General features: G+C 49.2%; 1 protein-coding gene across 2 annotated transcripts in view; it reads right to left on the reverse strand.

Moving 5' to 3' along the window:
• Positions 1 to 898: 898 nt before the first annotated feature.
• Positions 899 to 17,408, reverse strand: part of SUPT6H (SPT6 homolog, histone chaperone and transcription elongation factor) — a 29,790-nt gene continuing 13,280 nt past the window's right edge. Inside the window, exons 13-37 of one of the 2 annotated variants that reach the window (XM_054167098.1) lie at positions 17,282 to 17,380; positions 16,556 to 16,685; positions 16,298 to 16,448; positions 15,717 to 15,871; positions 14,922 to 15,117; positions 14,459 to 14,598; positions 14,263 to 14,380; positions 13,548 to 13,624; positions 13,235 to 13,370; positions 12,686 to 12,823; positions 12,195 to 12,362; positions 11,580 to 11,707; positions 10,284 to 10,491; positions 9,691 to 9,838; positions 9,295 to 9,437; positions 8,407 to 8,547; positions 7,162 to 7,357; positions 6,789 to 7,027; positions 6,376 to 6,489; positions 5,762 to 5,886; positions 5,173 to 5,285; positions 4,714 to 4,791; positions 4,464 to 4,630; positions 2,944 to 3,131; positions 899 to 2,761 (exon numbers count right to left, since the gene is read on the reverse strand). In XM_054167098.1, the coding sequence (XP_054023073.1) occupies positions 2,575 to 2,761; positions 2,944 to 3,131; positions 4,464 to 4,630; positions 4,714 to 4,791; positions 5,173 to 5,285; positions 5,762 to 5,886; positions 6,376 to 6,489; positions 6,789 to 7,027; positions 7,162 to 7,357; positions 8,407 to 8,547; positions 9,295 to 9,437; positions 9,691 to 9,838; positions 10,284 to 10,491; positions 11,580 to 11,707; positions 12,195 to 12,362; positions 12,686 to 12,823; positions 13,235 to 13,370; positions 13,548 to 13,624; positions 14,263 to 14,380; positions 14,459 to 14,598; positions 14,922 to 15,117; positions 15,717 to 15,871; positions 16,298 to 16,448; positions 16,556 to 16,685; positions 17,282 to 17,380 (3,683 nt within the window). In that variant the 3' untranslated portion in view covers positions 899 to 2,574. The other variant, XM_054167099.1, reaches the window with a different exon arrangement.

Genomic DNA, 17,408 nt, shown 5'->3' on the forward strand with positions numbered 1-17,408 from the left:
TTGAGCTCCAGCACCCCAGGGAGTGCTCGTCTAGAGCACCAATTAATGAACTGCACCATTCCAGCCCTCTGCACTGCCTAACCCACTGCCTTTTCTCAGTGCTCCTACACCAGCCCCAGCTCCTGCTCCAGCCCCCAGCAGTGGCAGTCAGCAGCAGGGGCAGAGGGCCCTGTCCCTCCCCAGAGGCTCCTCACATGCTGTACAAGAGCTCTTTGGAATAGGACAATAGAAGCTTTTCCAGTCTTGGGATAAAGACAGATGTGCCCCAGGAGAGGCAGGGGCAGGGCAAGCTGCCCCTGATGGTGATCACAGTCTGATTTATTCTCTTCAGTGGTAACTGGGCTCCCACAGTGAAGACTTTGTGTGCAGTGCCCAGAGACAGAGCATTGCCACCAAATGCTGCAAAACATTCCTGAGTAAGGAGTGTGGCTTGGTTCAGTGCCCCCTCTCCTGCCTAGTGAGACCAGTAGAAAGATTTTTCCCACACCAGCATCAAATTCCAGAATGGAAAAAGCTTGAGCCACAGAAGCTGAGCACTGTTTTGCTATGACAGAGCCTTGGGAAGAGCAGACAGCACCCAGGCTTGGAGAAGAGAGCTGTAAACCCCTCTGTTCCCAGAGTAGCATAGGATGGAATCCCAAATCCCTGAAATCAGAGGACCCTAAGAACCCAGGGGGAAACACCAAGGTTGTGGGGAGGCATCACACCCTCTGCACTAACTGGTGCAAAGTCCTTGTGACAACCACCACAGCTCACAGCAGGAAGCATTGATGTGTGGCAGGAGGGCATCTTCCCAAAAGTAGAACTTTTATTGATGGCCAAGGGAAAACTAAAACCAAAGAGAGTCAAAAAGTTGCTGACAATGCACAACTAGCCCCCCCCCCCCCCCCCCCCCGTATGGATCTGAGGACCCCGGGAAGGAGCTGCTCCCAGTCAAATCTTGTCAGACAGTTCCATAAAATAAAAAAATAGCCTAAGGTTAGTACACCTGCACCCGGAACAGGGAGGACCAGGACCATGTCAGCCCCCAGTGCTGCAGAGGAGATGGCTACTGAGCCAGGACCTGCATTTCTCTGTAGAAACAGCTTTGCTTTGTCTCCCGGGTCGCTGCCATTCTCCAGAAGCATTTACATGCAAAAAAGACTTTTGTTTCTTAAGATCTGCTGTTCTTGCTCATTTCCTAGGGAGAGAAGGCTGACCAGGAGAGCTTGGAAGGAACAAAGACTCTGCTCCCATAGAAAATCCTCACTAACAAAGCGGGAGAGAGGCGAGTGAGTGCAGCAGGAACTTTCCAGTTCAGAAATGACTCTGAACGCTGGCAGTAGCTCTACAGCGAGCTGTTTCTGACACAACCGAAGTTATCTGCATTATCTGCTCCACTCCCACCCAGGCCCTCCCAGAACCTCTCCAGGAGGTGCCCCGGATGTCAGTTTGATGTCTTTATACAAGGCATTCAAAACAAAACATTATTCTTGAACAGCTCAATAGAAATCAGCTTCTCTGTGAAAGTTTCAGCACATAGAGGGCAACTCTAAGCAACAGATGGAGAAGGAGCAACGACTTTCATCACTGCTTCTACACAAATCCATGGCTAAGAGGAAAGGGCAGGCAGTGCAGGGTGCAAGCAGAAAACCTCTCAACCAGCCTTCAGTAGAAACACTATTTATTCACCCCTCTTGGTTACAGCTGGGCAGGATAAGCAGGTATGGGGGAGCAGGCTGTGCACTCCTGGCTGTTTTGCCTTCACCACCAGAGGAGTGACTGCTCCTGGAGCATTTTAGCCCCCAGGTCTCTGCCCTGCGCCCAGGAAAGCTGCCGTGGGGCTGGCGCGTTGCGTTGCAGTCTGATTTAAAAAAAACACAACTAAACAAAAATCAAAAACTAAATAAATATTGTTCCAAAAAGAAGCCAGAGGAGACAGCAAGCCTTTGGTGCAACAGCTGCGTTTCTCTCCAGCAAGACCCCGAGCCCCAGAGCTGCTGTGCTAGACCCCTGCAAACACAGCTGGGGGTTGGCACAGGTTCTGCAGAGCCCGTTACACATGAAAACGCGGAGCAAACGACCACAGAAGCTTTCTGAGAACTCTGGCTTGCTTGTCACAACCCCTGTGACTTTGCTTTATGTTCTCAGGACAAGGAGAGGTGACAGTCAGGGTTTGGGAGAATCCAAATGAAACAGGCTCACTCCCAGCCGACGGTCTGCACTTTCAGCTAGGTTTGCTTCCCAGTCTTTGCAGCGAAAGCAGACTGCTGTGCGTGTACAGGGACAGGCTCGTTTGACCTCCTCCTTACTTCCATGAGCTTCCAAAGTGTTGAATCAGGGCCTGGAATGCAGAGGCCACTGCAGCGTCCCTTCCTATGATATATTTTTATAGATATAGAGCATAAGTATCTAGACCAGCCCTGCCAAGTCTGTTCACTCGCTCAGGTGCATGTCACCAAGAGTCGTTTCCCACCATTTCACAAGGTATAAAACAGGAGTTTACGTGGCTAAGGGAAGTTGCTTTCAACTGTTCACTCTCCCTTCCCCTTCCTGGCGAAGGGAGCGGAGGCTGAGGGTCAGGTCCGGCAGAGCCTATCGATCCATCTCGTCCAGCAGCGGCGTGGCGTCCCCGGCGATGGACATGGGCGTGCTCTCGATCATGGGGCTGGGAGACGGCCGAGGAGTCAACCTCTGCTTCTGTTTCCTCCGTTCAGCCTCCTTCTCCTGGAGCCACTGCTCGGCCATCTTCCCCCAGTCGATTGCAGCGTGACTGTTGGTCCTGCAACGACATGGGCAGAAGGTGAGACACACCAGCAGGAGAGCTTCCCTGCCCTCACGCCCACCCTTTGCTCCCCAAGGGTCCCACACAGGAAGGTGCAAGGCAATCCCACCAAGCTGCTTCCACCAGGATCATCCACAGCAATCAAGAAAACACAGACACATGCACCCAGAGCCACTCACTTTGGCTGCTGCCTTTGCCTGGAGCTGGATGATGGCTGCGACTGTGCCTGGGACTGGGTGGACTGGGGTGTGGTGTTGGCCTGGAGCTGGTACTGGGGTGTTGTCATTGGCTGACTGGGAGTAGTGTAGGAGTAACTGGGGGTCATCAGAGGGGTGGCCACTGGTTGCTGTGCTGGAGTCGTGAAGACCTGCAGAGAGCAGATATTGTTAGGGGACAGAGTGCAAATCCCACGGGGCTGTGGGGCTGAGGACTGGCGTGGCTCTGCATTGCCCTGCTTGCCCGGGAGGCTGGAGCATATTCTTGCTGCCTGCTCCCAGCCCTGCTGGAAAACCTCATATGGGCAGGGAGAGGTTTGCAGTGACCACTGTAGGGAACAGGGGAGTGCAGGGCAGAAGGAGCAACACCCTGCTGAGCATAGGACATTTGTCACCCTGAGAGCCCCTGATGGCCCACCCAACCTGAGCCAGCACAGCCTGCCTTCCTTGTTCATCCCACACAGGCTACAATGGGAGATGCTTGAGCCAATCCAAGGTAAAGGCTGCAAGAGATGGGGACAGGAGACACTTGGGGCAAGTCAGCAGAAATTATGTCCTGCAGCAGACATCAAGAACATGAATTCTTGCCCTGTGGGCTGCAGAGAAGGTGCAACAGCTCTTAAGATGATTTGCTTCCACATTTCAAGCTGCCTGGCTCAGTTTGTCCAAGGGAGTGTTTAGTTTCTTTGCCTCCTGGTATTTTTGCCCCCCTTTTCCTTCAGACTGCCTTGATGATTCAGATGTTGGGTTATCCACAGTCCCTGCCTATCCTCAGTTCAGCCCTTACTGTGCCAAACTCTGTGAAAGCCTCCCAAGGTGGTCTGAAAGAGGATCACTCCTCTCTGCAAGCCTTGTCTTGCAGCACCTTTTCATCAGGTTCTTGCCAATGGCTGGGTGCATTTTCGTACCCAGGCATCTCAGTCCTGTAGCTGGATTTAGCCTTGGTGTCAGCTGGGGAGGTGGCAGCACAGGCTGGGAGTAGGGAGGCACCAGCACATGTGAGGAAAGGCTTCGTCACGAGCCAAGACAGTCCAATTCCATCTTATTCCCTGCAAAGCCTCTGGGTGTTGGGCTGGGCTGAGGTGCTGCCTGCCGGTGCAGCTTGGATTAGCACACTAAGCTGAAAAGCTCTGCAAGCTCAGCGCATAGCTGCACAGCTAATCTCTGCCACTGGCAGCTCATGGTGCCAGTTCAGGGGCACAATTGGAAGGTTGTGAGCCCTCACTGCTGGATCCTGCCCCTCCACCCTGCCACATTCCTTGAGGGCCAGACCAATATGCTGCTCAGTTCAGTTCTCCCCAAAGCAGAGCTCTACTTCCTCAGCCACAAAGGGCAAAAAGAAACCTGGCCCAAGAATCCAGCCAGGTTCTGTGGATCCATAGCACTGGATGATCCCAGGCAGTAAGTAACCCCTTAGGTTCCCAGTGGAGCCCCCATGGGATGCTTTCCAGCAGCAAGGAGAAGCCATCTTAAGTGACACCTACGTGGTATGCGCTGCTGCCACCTCCGCTGCCTCCATAACCGTACTGACTGGATGCCCATTGTGCAGGGGTGGCATTTGGGTTCTGCCCCTGGCCTGTCACGGCAGCGATGGCACTGAACATCTGGGAGGTCATGTTCTGTGGTAGAGCGTTCACTGCACGGGTCAGGTCTGCAAGAAAGACTCATCACATTAGACAGAGCCTGGAGAAGGAGCTCACATCCCTATTCCAACCAGGAAAGGCCTGCACTGACCTGCCAGGTTAATGTTAGCTGGAGTAGCATTAATGGAGGCTGGAGTCCTGGTCCGACTGCTACTGCTGGGGGTAATACCTGTGTAGAACACAAACCAGGGAGAGGTTACTTCTAGGAGAGCAGCTATGGGCCTGAAACTTGAGTTTTGAAAAAAACTGCAGGTAACACTGGTACTGACAAGATGCTGTTACCAGGGAATATGTGTGCAGGAGTGTATGAGAGTGGGAGCCTAGGGGACAAGCCCAGTCTTTGATGCATGGCCCACCTGGCTGAAGGATTAACTCTCAGCAGGTCCATGGGAGCCAAAGACTTGAGTGTTGCTTTGAAACTTCCCACATATAGAAAAAACTAAGATACATTTCAGAGACAAAGAACATGAATTTGTCCTTTAGTAACTGTCTCTGCTGTGCAACACCCAGGAAATAAACAGTTGAGGCACTCAAGTTTTGGGGTGCTCACCTGGAACAGGGTCCTGATAATGATCTTTAAACCATCGGAAGAGTCCATTCACAGTAGGGAAGACCTGGCCCCTGTAGCGGAATCCTTCTGGTGTCACTGTCACATACTCTATCCTGTGAACAGCAGTGAATGCAGGAGCATGAGAGATCAGAGGTTGCTTCAGAGCCATACCTGTCACTGTACAGCACCTTCACACTAACAGGACAAAGCCAGAACAAGCATGGCCTACAAGCTCAGGTGATGGCCATGATAAGAGACAGACCTACCCAAGATGCTTTGATGTTGTTTTCAAACAACTGCTCCAAAATTCCATGTCTTCCCATGCAAAATCTATCAGTCACTGCCTATACTCCTGTGACACCCTCTGTAAAGGGCAGGATTGTTTGTGGCAGCCAGATGGATAGAAATCTCCTGGGTGAGATTTACTCCCTGATGTGGGTCCTCTACTCCCAAGGAGGCCAAACCCTATGTAAGGGGAGGCATGAGCTATGGGGATACTGGCAGAGCTGGAAGAGAAATTGGCAGCAAGAAGTTGAGGTGTGGTACTGAAAGTACTCAACTGCATGTGCTGGGCTTGCCTCTCATTTACCTTGGTTTGCCTCGAGGCTGATATCCCAAGAGGAATTTGCCAGGTAGATCTTTACAGGCACTGATAAAGTAGGGAATAAATGTTGGCTTCTCTTTCTTGGTCTTTATCAGCAGCTCTTCCAGCTTCTAAACAGAGAGACAAAGAAAAAAGAGAAATGCTCAAGAGCCTACATTTTCAGCAACACACAGAGCCCACAGATATCTATCTCTATGCTGTGGTCAGCCTTTTCCCCCAGCCCGGATGCCAGCGATCCATCAAGGATGACCAAATGTACCATTGCTGTGTAGGGCTGGTGTACAAATGTCAGCAGGTCACAGAAAGCCAATACTCTACCTTCAGTGATATTTGCTGGCAGAGCAACCCTCTGCTGCTCTGTCACACTGCTGCAGCAAACCACACTGCCATGTCCTAACACCACTGCTCCCAGATAGAATCCCCTGAGACCTACAGCTGGAAACTGCCGAGCCCCAGGCAAGAAGGGGAAGATCAGGGAGCTCAGTCCAGCAGCAGCTCATGCCAGACTCACAGAGTTTAGACCCATCCTGAGACAAAGAAATTTATACTATGCTCCCTTTATCTCCCACAAAAGCTATCACAGCCTGGGACAGGCTCACCTTCTTGTCTCCACCATTGCAGTCCTGATAGTATTTGTGATTCAACAGGTCTCTGGCAAAAGAAGCCATAGGCTGGACATAGCGAGCAACAATTTCATCCAGGTCTTCAAATTCCTTTCAACAAACACATTTAAAGAGGTGTTTAGGGTGCATGATGAGGAACTTTTATCCTAGTATACAGCTCTCATTCAGACATTCTGCATAGCAAGGCTGGATGCTTTGAGGGGGGAAAAAAAAAGAAAAATGATTGCTGAGTATTGTCTATGGATCCGGAGAACCACAATGGAAGTTACTCTCCAACAGCCTGAAAGCAGCTGCAAGGACAGAAAAGCTGTGCCAACCTGCCCCTGCCAAATGGGCTCTCCTCCTTCCCCACCAACTCCTCCTCTGCAGGAGCTCTGCAGGGCTCTTACCTCTGTGTTAATCCAAAGCGTGGAGCCCAGGCTGAAGGCATTCTCCTTGCCCTCTTCTCGCACATCCACGTGCTGGTAGATCCCATCGTTCACCTTCCAGGTGACGGTCAGGTGGTTCTCCCCTTTGCTGCTTGGCCGAATAATCACATCCCCTTGGTCCATGGTCTCCATCATCTTCTCTGCTTGCTTGAAGCTGATGTTGTGGAATGATGGGTGAGCAATTACTCTCTTGATGTATGCTGAGGGATAAAGCGGAGTGGTGAGGCTTCCAAGAAACACTGCTTTATCACAGCTAGAAGCCCAATTGTGCTTGTTTTCCTGAAGCAGCCTGGGAAGGCTGATGTTATGAGGGAGAGAACAGTTAGAGACTCACTTGTTCGCTGCTGCTTTCTTTTCATGTCTTCTTCCTGTTTGTGATCTGCTGCCTCGGAGTCAAAGTCATAGTAGGTGTCTTTAGGCAGTTTCCATTCATTGTTCTTATCCATCAGGTCTGAGGTCCTGCAGGTCAGGTCTGCACCAAACTTCTCAATGTCAATCTTCATAATCCTGCAGTGAACAGTCATTCCCACCTACAGGAGAGGGGCAGGCAAAGCTGATCAGCAGGTCTGGCTGATACTCCAGCCTCCCTGCCCTGCAGAGATCTGTGTTGGATCAGGGCTGCTGCTAAGGAGGTACAAATCACTTCACCTGCTTCAGGCTGATACAACCTTGAAAAGTGTGATCCTTCCATACAAACTGAAAAACCAACTGATCCCCAAGATAACTAGAATGAAAAGGGATTAAAGGAAAAATGGGCAGTTCTCCAGCATGTCTACTACTCATGTCTTGTACCATGCAGAAAGCTGCATGTCTGGAGGCTGAGGATCACTTTGCAGCAAAACTGGACTTCCTGATATGCAGGAAAGCAGTTATGTCTTTTCAGAGTGGAAAACACCCAAAGCACATCTCCTCTTAAATGGGAAAAATACCACCACAAAACCTGCAATGTCTTAGTCCAGTTAACCATGCTGAAAGTAACAGTGACTCTTTAAAGAGCTGCTGAGAGACCTCTGATCTTACAGGATTATCCATCACCTCCATGGAATGTCAGGGGCACCCCGAAAGACAGAAAAGATGACAAACCTCTATTTTATCATCTGGTAAAAACATGTGATTCTGTTTCTTTCACAATCCCAATCCCCATCCTGAGCAGGACCAGTAACTCTGATGATCTCCACAACTGAATTTGGACAGAAATTCAGGAAGAGAAGAGTGACCCTTGCATATCTAACAGCAGTTCTGTGAACTCTTCAGAAAGCCAGGAACAAAGGACAGCTCTACACTAGAATGCCTTCTGGTCTCTTAAACCCAGACTTTAGCCAGACTGTAATAAATCCTCCTGCAGTGCACATGTTAAATGATTAACAGGGTTCCCAGCAGCTGCCAAGACAGATTTGCACTGTGGGAGAAGGACGCTAACCAGAACCTGAACTCGCCACTGATTTAAAGTTGTTAGATGAAAATAAGGCTTGAAAAGTCATTTAGGGAGCAGTGTCATTAACCAAACTTTGAATCTTTGGTATGGCCTCCAGGTTCTTCCAGCTCTTGCTGGATATGTGAAAATCCACTGCTTTCATACCTTCACCCTTTCTTCTGGCCGCTTGACCACCTTATCACTAAGAAATTTTGTTGGGATGAAGCCAGCGATGCCATTATCCAGGCGTGTCTTCACTCCAATAGCCTGACCTGGACAGGAGCCGCTGTCAAAGTGATTCCAAACCTTGAGCAAGGCAAAAGTAGAAGTTACTCATCATGGAAAGAAAATACCTCCAGTAGCTCACACACAAGCAAGTCTAAGAGCTGTGCTGGCAAACTGATGGCAGCCACCAGAGATGTGTAGAAGTACAGGTGACAGAGAGCTTCAATTAAGGCCACCCAGTAATGCAATCTTCCTGCTTTGGTTCTGTTCAGCTTATGGAGCTTTGCAATCAGGAAGGTCAGCATGTCTTTAGACCCACAACACAAGCCTGCAGCTAATGCTGGTTTCTCATGACAGCTGTTAAGAGTTTTAAAGTCACAGATTACCAAGACTGGAATTCAGCAATGTTCAGAAGAAACCTAAAGTACAGCTGCATTAAGCAGCAGGGGGTCCAGGTAAGTTCTTATAATTAAGAAGGTGACAGAACAACCTTCTGTTCTCAGTGTCACAGGCAGTTTCTCTGTGCAGACCATAAATAAGCCTGTCTAATGTATTTGCACAGAACTGGTCAGCTTAGCCTCAGGTCCATTTCACTCCTAGCCCAGTTCACTAAAATCCATGAAGGATCTCTCAAAGCTACACTGAAGCAATTAATCACAAGTGGAACAGATTACATTTGCAGCCAAAGGCCACATTCAGGTTGGGGTCCTGGGGCACTGCAGACACAATCTTGGCTCTGAAACCTTGTCTCCAAAGAATACAAAATGCTCAAGCCTGCTGATATCAAGCTCCTGACAAAAGCAGGCTGGTAAGGAGAAAGAGCCTCACCTCGCTGAGCTCTGGGAAGTTATCCTGCTGGCAGAAAGGACACTGCCAAAGCCCAGATTCATCATTTCGTATTGCCTGGTCATAGCTTTCTCCCTGTGGCCGTCTGTGGGCTATCCCAGTCACGTTGCAGATGATCATTTTACCTGTGGAGTGACGGAAGAGAAGAAAGAAAGGATGAAAAACTGACAGCCAACTGCAGGGCTGAGCAGCTCCCTCAATCTAAGGTAGCTGCACATGAAGGTATTAGAAGTACCCAGGTACTTAAAAAGCTGCTTGACATACATGCAACCATGGCACCATCCCACCACTACATTCACCAAGATCCCTCTGCCCCACCTTTACACACCCTAAGTCAACTTAGGATGACAGAAACCAGGGATGTAAACAGGGATGTACCTATATAAAAAGTCTCTGGAGTTTCTTTGGTCAGCATATTGAAGACCTCCTCTGTGTTTGGAGAACGGTATGGGGTTCTCAGGTCCTTGTACCTGCAGCTTAGCTCAGCTCGAATGTCATATAAAGTGATATGCTTGTCACCATAGCCCTGTGTGGTATTTAAGGTCATGAAACCATGAGCAGCAGGAAAGGGGTGAGTAGGGAATAAATAACTAAAGAACTCAAGGAACTTATCAAACAGCAAATGTGAAAAAGAGAAATGCACAGGGTACCATCAAACTGGGGAACTCAGTCACCCGATGTTGGGGAGGTCTGAAGTACCAATACATTCAAGTTTGATCAATTGAAGGAGCACAGTTTAAATTACTGTCTCCTGCCCCCTCCTTCCCTCTGCACCAAGGGTGCTCTCTGTGAACATTTACTACATGCCACTGTCAGACACTGAATACTCTTCATGGCTGTTTATACATCTTATGATGGCAACAGCTTAAATGCTCATCTCCTAAAAAGGGTTGCCAGCTATAAAATACAAGAAACTGAGCTGGACAGCAGAGCTTCCTCTGTCTCTCAGCACCAGGAACAACCCAGCACACCTGTCTTTCTAGTTCTTCAGCAAAGGCATCGAGATCCAGGTCTTTGAGGCGCTCAGGGTTTTCCAAGATTTCCTCTAGAGCTCCTGCGGGATTAGCGTCCTCTGCCGACTCATCGTATTCCAAGGCATCCACTGCCATTTTCCGTGCCCATTCATAGGTCTCAGGATGGACCCTAGACCCATCTAGGACTTCAATGTAGGAATCAGTACTGAAATAAAACCAAAGCAATGTCCGTGTAAGGACTCTGGGGGGTTCCAGAGTCACCTCCTTCAGCTCAATAATAAAGCAGATTGTAGAACACCACTACTGGTTGTGTGGCTGCTTTGCCACCACTGCCCTCCATGGGACAAAGTACTCTATAAAATACAGGATACAGTGAATTTTTTGTTGTTAAATCAACAGGATCCAAGGCAAGACATGACAAATTTTGGTCTGCAGCTCCTGAGCTGTAAAGGTACAGCTGGGCATTTTGGATGCCCGGTAGACTGGATCACTGTGTGTGATGGCTCTCCTTGAGCACACAGCTCTCTGCAGCTTCTCTCCTCATACAAATTAAGTGTTGCCAACTGGCAGAGCAGCCATCTGCATCTAGCTCGTTGCATGAGGCTGCACTTTGCCCCCTGCATCTCTGGGACTTGTATCCTTCGAGAACCAGGGACATAGCAAGGTTGGATCACTCAGCGTCAGGACTGAGCCAGGTGTCCTGTCTCACACTGCTTTTCAAGAGCAAAAAGGACACAGCGCCAGCCCCAGAGCAGGCACATTTCCTTCTGTGCAAGGCAGTCAGAGATTCAGAAACTAGGTGACTGCTGTCCTCCAAGCACACATCTTGTTTAGTTACCACTGACCTAAAGCTCTGCAAACTTCCCACTTTAAGAGGAAGCTAAATTGATGAGTTGTGCCTCAAGCTGGAAACATAAGAGAAATAAAAAACCCCAAAATACTGCTGGTGGGACTCAGGCAGAAACTAAGCAGAAGTGCACAGGGGTTACTGATGGGAGTGCACAATGACCATCTTAAGAAACAACCATTTTCACTTCAGCTCCTCTTGACCACAAAGGGTCTTCCAAAGCATAGCAAGCTATATAATTAATGTTCTGCAGCTCACGTTGCTGGGTGAATTTAGCTGCCCTTAAGAATCAAATTAATAACCAGTAATACTTGAACTTGGCCAGCAATCAGAGGGGCCACACAGAAACTCTTAGGAACACAGACTCCACAGAACAAGACTGCTTCAGCCCTTTGCTCACACTAACTCCATACCCTGCAAGGCATTGAATGCAGCCCAGCACCCACCTATCGCCCAGGGACGCTGTGTCAATTTTGATGAAGCCAGCACAGTTGATAAACACCTTGGGTCCCATGTGACACATTGTAACCAGCTGAGTCCTGTTCTCCAGACGCGTGTTGTTCTGTTTCAAGATCTGGAGAGAGAGGTAACAGCATAAACTTGCTATTCAAACACAAGGGTTCTCCAGGAAAAGCAGAGGACTCATGCTGGACACTGCAGTATTCAAAGCATTTGACTTAATCATGCTCATCATAACTCATAAATTGTTGCCCCCCTGCCTGTGTCTCAACATTGTATGAAAGGAGATGCCTCCACGTGGAACAGCTCCAACTCTCTGGAAAAGTGTTGGCTCTTTGCCTTGTGTTTTCTACAGTGTGGAGGTGTCTTGATACTCTTAACTGCACCCTGTGGGCTCAGGATCTAGCTAGGATTGATGGCTCTGCTGAATTGCTTGGGTCTCAATGACACAAACCCATGCAGAGCTTTGGGGTTAGGCACAGTGAGACAACACATACTGAAACACATCAAGGAGCTGTCAGCTGCATCTGGCACACAGGACCCTGACTCACATGTTATTGGTGATGGGTTGTTTTTGTTGGCAGGGACAGCAGCCTCTTTACCTTCAGCAGATGAGTGCCTTTGCGTGGTCCCAGGCCACACACGTACTGCAGCAGAGCCTGGCTGTGAGGGTGAGCGATGGCCCGGTTGACATCCACTCCCACCTCGTTCACACGGTTTATGAATTCGCAGTAGAGGGCATTCAGCAGCTCCTCCTTCACCACATGCTCCTGATGGAAAAGAGAGGTGTTAGCCTTGCAAGAAGGTATGCACAACACTTCCCTGTAAGTAGGCTGAGCCAAACACAGCAGACTGGCTCTCAGGAGCTGTATTGCACCTCAGCTACCCCTGAGAAGAGCCTGAAGGCAAGAGGCAGATGAAGCTAAAGCAGGCAAAGAACAAAGGGGCTGTGTAGAATGAATACAGCACAGAACAGGCAGAACTTGCATCAGTTCAACCTGGAATGCTTTTCTTTGACAGCAAACTCTCGCAGGCATCTTCCTCTTGCAGAGAAGGATTTTCCTTGCCCAAGGATCTCACAAGGAAAAGTTACCTGCAGAGGGTGGAGCTTCAGGCACAGAATATCCTCATCGGAGCTGCAGACCTGGGCAAACTCAATGAGGGGATCCTGAATGCGTCGAGCCAGGGAGACAGCTTGGCGCAGCAGAGGTGGATAATCCCGGAACTCATTCTGCAAGAGGCCAGAGAAGTAGGGAAAACCCTGGTGATGTTTTCATGCCTTGTAGCACAAGGAGCAAAGACACATTGGACAGGGATTGGAACACAGGAAGCATTTGCTGTTCAGGGCAAAGAGAGTTGAGTTCAAAGGCTCCCAGGAGCTCTGCTTTAACTGGGAATGAAACAACCTTCATTCACTCCACTGAGCAAGATTCATTTCAAACTACATCACACCTACTTTGTACAGCTGCTTGTACATAAGCCTGCATAAGATATTTTGCCTTGATCCAAAGGTCAGTACGTCACAGTTTAAATGGATCTTATGAGGCAGCAGATGATGCAAGGCAGGGACAACACAAATGGATGATTAGGCAGCACGAATGAGCAACAGGCTAAGGGATAACTGGAATAGCAGAAGGTTCACCTCAGACTTCTTGCTGTTCATGTAAAGGATGGCCAGTTCATTGTCCACCAGCTCCACCCCGATTGAGGACAGCTGCTGCCCTTGATCCAGCTCATGAACAATTCTCTTTACATCCTCCATCAGCATCTGAGCATCCCTAGGGAGAGATGGTCAAGGGGATTGAGAGCACAGCACAAAGCTTGGTCCTGAAATCACTGAGGGAGTTAACCCCAAAGGGTTACCTCACATCACAGTGAGAAAACAGTGAAACGTGGCCAAGCATGAGGAAAGCATTGCAAAGAGACCAGGATATGGAAGGAACACAAAGGCTGACCTGTTCTCGCCTGCAATTGTCACCACATGAGGCTTCTTGTTGAGAAGGAATTTTTTCAAGGTTTCAATATCCTGGGCCTGGAAAGAAGAGCAGGATTGAGACAGGTCAGAGCAGAAAAGCTTGAGGGTTTCTGTACTGAGCTAGCTACCAGTCCCGGGCTCCTATTTCACACAGCAAATCCTTCCCCCACTGCCACGCTGATCTGCCACCATGATGTGAACATGGCTGAACATATTTTCCAGAGGCTGACCTTGCAGCTCCTGATCACTTTAAGGACAAACTGGAAAGTTCTGTAGAGGAAAGACTGATGGTATCACACTCTGGTGTGATCAGGAAGTCAGTGCAAACAGGGAAAGGAAGTCAGAGCACTGCCCCAAGCTCCTGCAGGTCCCATAATCTCTTGTGGTTAAAATGGGATCAGGGAAAGGGAAGAAAAATTCTGTAGCTGTGACCACAGAAGCTCACAATGCTTCAACTAGCAGAACTCAAGAATGGCAAGGCTCTGCCACTCCTCATAAGAGAAGCCAAAGAGATGAACTGGAATGTAAGTGAAAGCAACTTTTCCACCAGAATAACTACAAGGTGGGGAAAAGGAAGCGTTCCTGCATGCAAGAGTGACAAGGTCTGAGCCATCTTCAGATTTCCTCTCCAGCCCACAGTGAATCACACAGTTCCAAAAGCCACGTGTGGACACCCATCATGCATGAAGGCTCACCTTCTTTTCCCTCTCCTCCTCACGCCAGGCATTCCTTCTCTTTGTGAAATGCGGCAGTCGGAGGAAGTCTGTGACCTCACCTTCGCCGTTAACAAGGGCGCAAAACACGGGGTGGTCCCTGCAAAACAGACACCACTCAGACACAGAGGACTGCTGAAGCTGCACATAGATCCAGAGGAAATTTCTCTCCTCCTACCTGGCTGAGGAAAATGCAATGCCTAGCACCCGAATGCCCTTCCCTTGATTTTCATCCATGAAATCATCATCTTCCTCCACTTGCTGATCAGGACGATACGAAGCTACTTTTAGCCAGTTGTACAGTTTCCGGCTGCAAGCCTGGGGGAACAGAGGAGTGAGAGGACTGAGAAAATCCACTGCAGGTGATTTGACACAGCCTTTCTCTTCTCTCTTGCTGCTCAAGGCAGCCACACAGTATATTCTGTTAGGATTGGGACTAACTCTCCAGAACCATGGAACTCATCTTTCCTCCCACTGAGGCATCTGCTTTTTTTCTCCATCCTTGGGAAACAACAAGACTCAGACCCTTGCCTGTCTCCTCCTCCCCAGGAGCCTGTGTACGGCCTGTCTCCTGCATGTTGCAGGATTGTCAGCACTTGTAACCACAGCTCTAATTCAAACCCACCTGTCTCTCATCTCACCTTGAGGACATACTCCTTGGCCTCCACCAACAGCTTGTTCTTCAACTCTTTAGCCATCTGCACATAGAGGAACTGGTTGAGGGACCGCTCAATGGCCATCGTACGCTGCCGATTCCACTCTTGCACCTGGTGGCTGAACTCATCTCGGTAATAGAATTGTTTGATTTCCTCAAAGTATGTCTGGTCACTGCCATAACTGCAAAAACATGAGGAGGAGATACAGAAGGACTCCAAACCCCTGCACTGACAGCACCACTGGCAGATTCCTGCACAAGGATGTAAGTGCAGCATGTCAGATTTGGGATTGTCTCCAAATTTTTAGGCAGCTCCCTATCTTCCCATCAAATACTCCTCTAGATGCAGAAGCTGTGCTGCTAGACAGATGACAGCTGAAGGCCACGCTGGCAGCACAGAGGCTTGATCAGTGCAGCATGAAGCAGCCCACAGCCACTGCAGCACATCCATACTGCACAGTGTGGCTACTCAGATGTGCAAGGAAGGAACCAAGGAGCACACAGCAAGGGTTATTGAGGAGTAAGCATCATCCTTCACAAAAATCCTAAAGGCTTCCAAGTTTTCCTTCAAATGAGTAAGACAGATGTCTGCTGAAGTTTTCACTAGGATGAAAAAAAACCAACCCAAGACCCTAAGAGGCTGTTTCACTTCAAAGTGCAGGTGATCACCAGGCTGTGACTTGCAGGAGCAGTTTGCGATACAGAAGGGCTCTAACAGCGTGGCAGCCCTGGATGAACAAACTCTGCCAAGGCATGGATGGCATGAGCAGTGAGGACTCACCCCTCCACTCCTTTCATGTCAATGCTGATATCTATAGTGAGCAGCCCCTCCTCCTCAGCCAGGCTCATTTTCAGGAACTGATCATCTCGCAGCTCCTTCACAGGCTTGTTCTTCAAGTATTTAAAGGAATAGGCATAGTGGGCTTCATCAATATCCTAGGAGAGGGAGGAGACAGTCACCATGCATGCACACAGGGTATTCATGAAGAAAGAGCCTTTTGTATACCACAGCAGACAATGGGTTTTATTCAATACACCCTCACCCCTATGCCTGCCAGTCTGCATTTCCTTCCCCAGCATGACACAGTGGAATTTGTTCCCAGTCCCAGAGCAACAGAGACTGTTCCAATAACTGAAGGCAACACCTCAACAGCAAGCATCGGGTCTGATGAAATGCTGAGACTAGAAAATCAGTGTGCTGTTGAGCTGGCCTCTGCAACAGCCTAGCTCACATCCTGCTCTGAGATTTATTCAGAGCTGCCAGTGACACAGAGGAAGTTTTCAGATGCAAAAAAAGAGCATTTATATGTTATTTAGATCCTTCCCAGAACTGACCCACAGAGTCACAGCTCCCTTCCTTACCTTCTTCCCTTTTTTGGTTGGTGAAATGTTGACTTTGGCTCTTTCTTGGAAAGTCTGTCTCAGAACCTGCCTGACCAAAGGCTCTCTGGCTATCTGCAAAGCCACCATGTACCGGGCTCCTTCCAACACAGCTTCAGGGCTTGGGAACTGACTAAAAGCAAAAAGACAATGTGGAAGGCTTAGGACTTGAGAAGACCCCCAGATCCCTTCCTTTGTGTTACATCTGCAGGACCTCCAAGAAGACCCTGATGCACTGACCTACAGACATAATCCTTGGCAAGCTCCAGGGGCTCTGCAGGGAACTGCTCTGTCTCATGACGCTGGTAACTGTCTCGAAGATTCTCTCCAAACTGCTCAGGTGTCAGACCAAACTTCTTAGCCAGGCCATCTGGTGAAGAAAAGCCAACCACAATAAACCACCACAAAAGTGATTTTGGGATACTGTAGCTTATGCTGAGCAAAAGTATCAGACATAGAATATTTTGGGTTGGAAGGGACCTTTAAAGGTCACCTAGTCCAATGCCCCAGCAGTGAGCAAGGACATCTTCAACTAGAGCAGGCTGCTCAGAGTCCTATTTAACCTGACCTGGAATGGGGCAGGGATGGGGCATCTACCACCCCTATGGGCAATCCAGGCCAGTGTTTCACCACCCTCAGTGTAAAAAATGTCTTCCTTCTATCTAATCTCCCTCTTTTAGTTTAAAATCGTCACCCCTTGTCCTGTCACAAAAGGACCTGCTTAAAAGCCTGCCCCATATTCTCATAGGCCTGTAAGTACTGAAAGGCTGTACACAGTTCTCCCCACAGCCTTCTATTCTTCAGGATGATCAATCCCAACTCTCTCAGACTCTCTTCATAAGAGAGGTGCTCCAGCCCTCTGCTAACTTTTGTGGCCCTGGCCTCCTTCTAGAGGTAAGGGACACACCTAGAAGAGCATGCAGGGCAGGCCACTGCAAGCTCAATGTGGCAGAGGCCAGCCCTTACCCAGCCCAGCTGTCTGACAGATGGTGTACATATCCCGGCGGGAAGCCTGCTTCAGCTCAGGCCCTTTCTGCTCATCATCTTCTGCATCCTCCCCTTCACCTATGGAAAAGATACACTTAGCAAGGCC

The sequence above is a fragment of the Dryobates pubescens genome, chromosome 13 (genome assembly GCF_014839835.1).
Source record: "Dryobates pubescens isolate bDryPub1 chromosome 13, bDryPub1.pri, whole genome shotgun sequence".
Lineage (NCBI taxonomy): Eukaryota > Metazoa > Chordata > Aves > Piciformes > Picidae > Dryobates > Dryobates pubescens.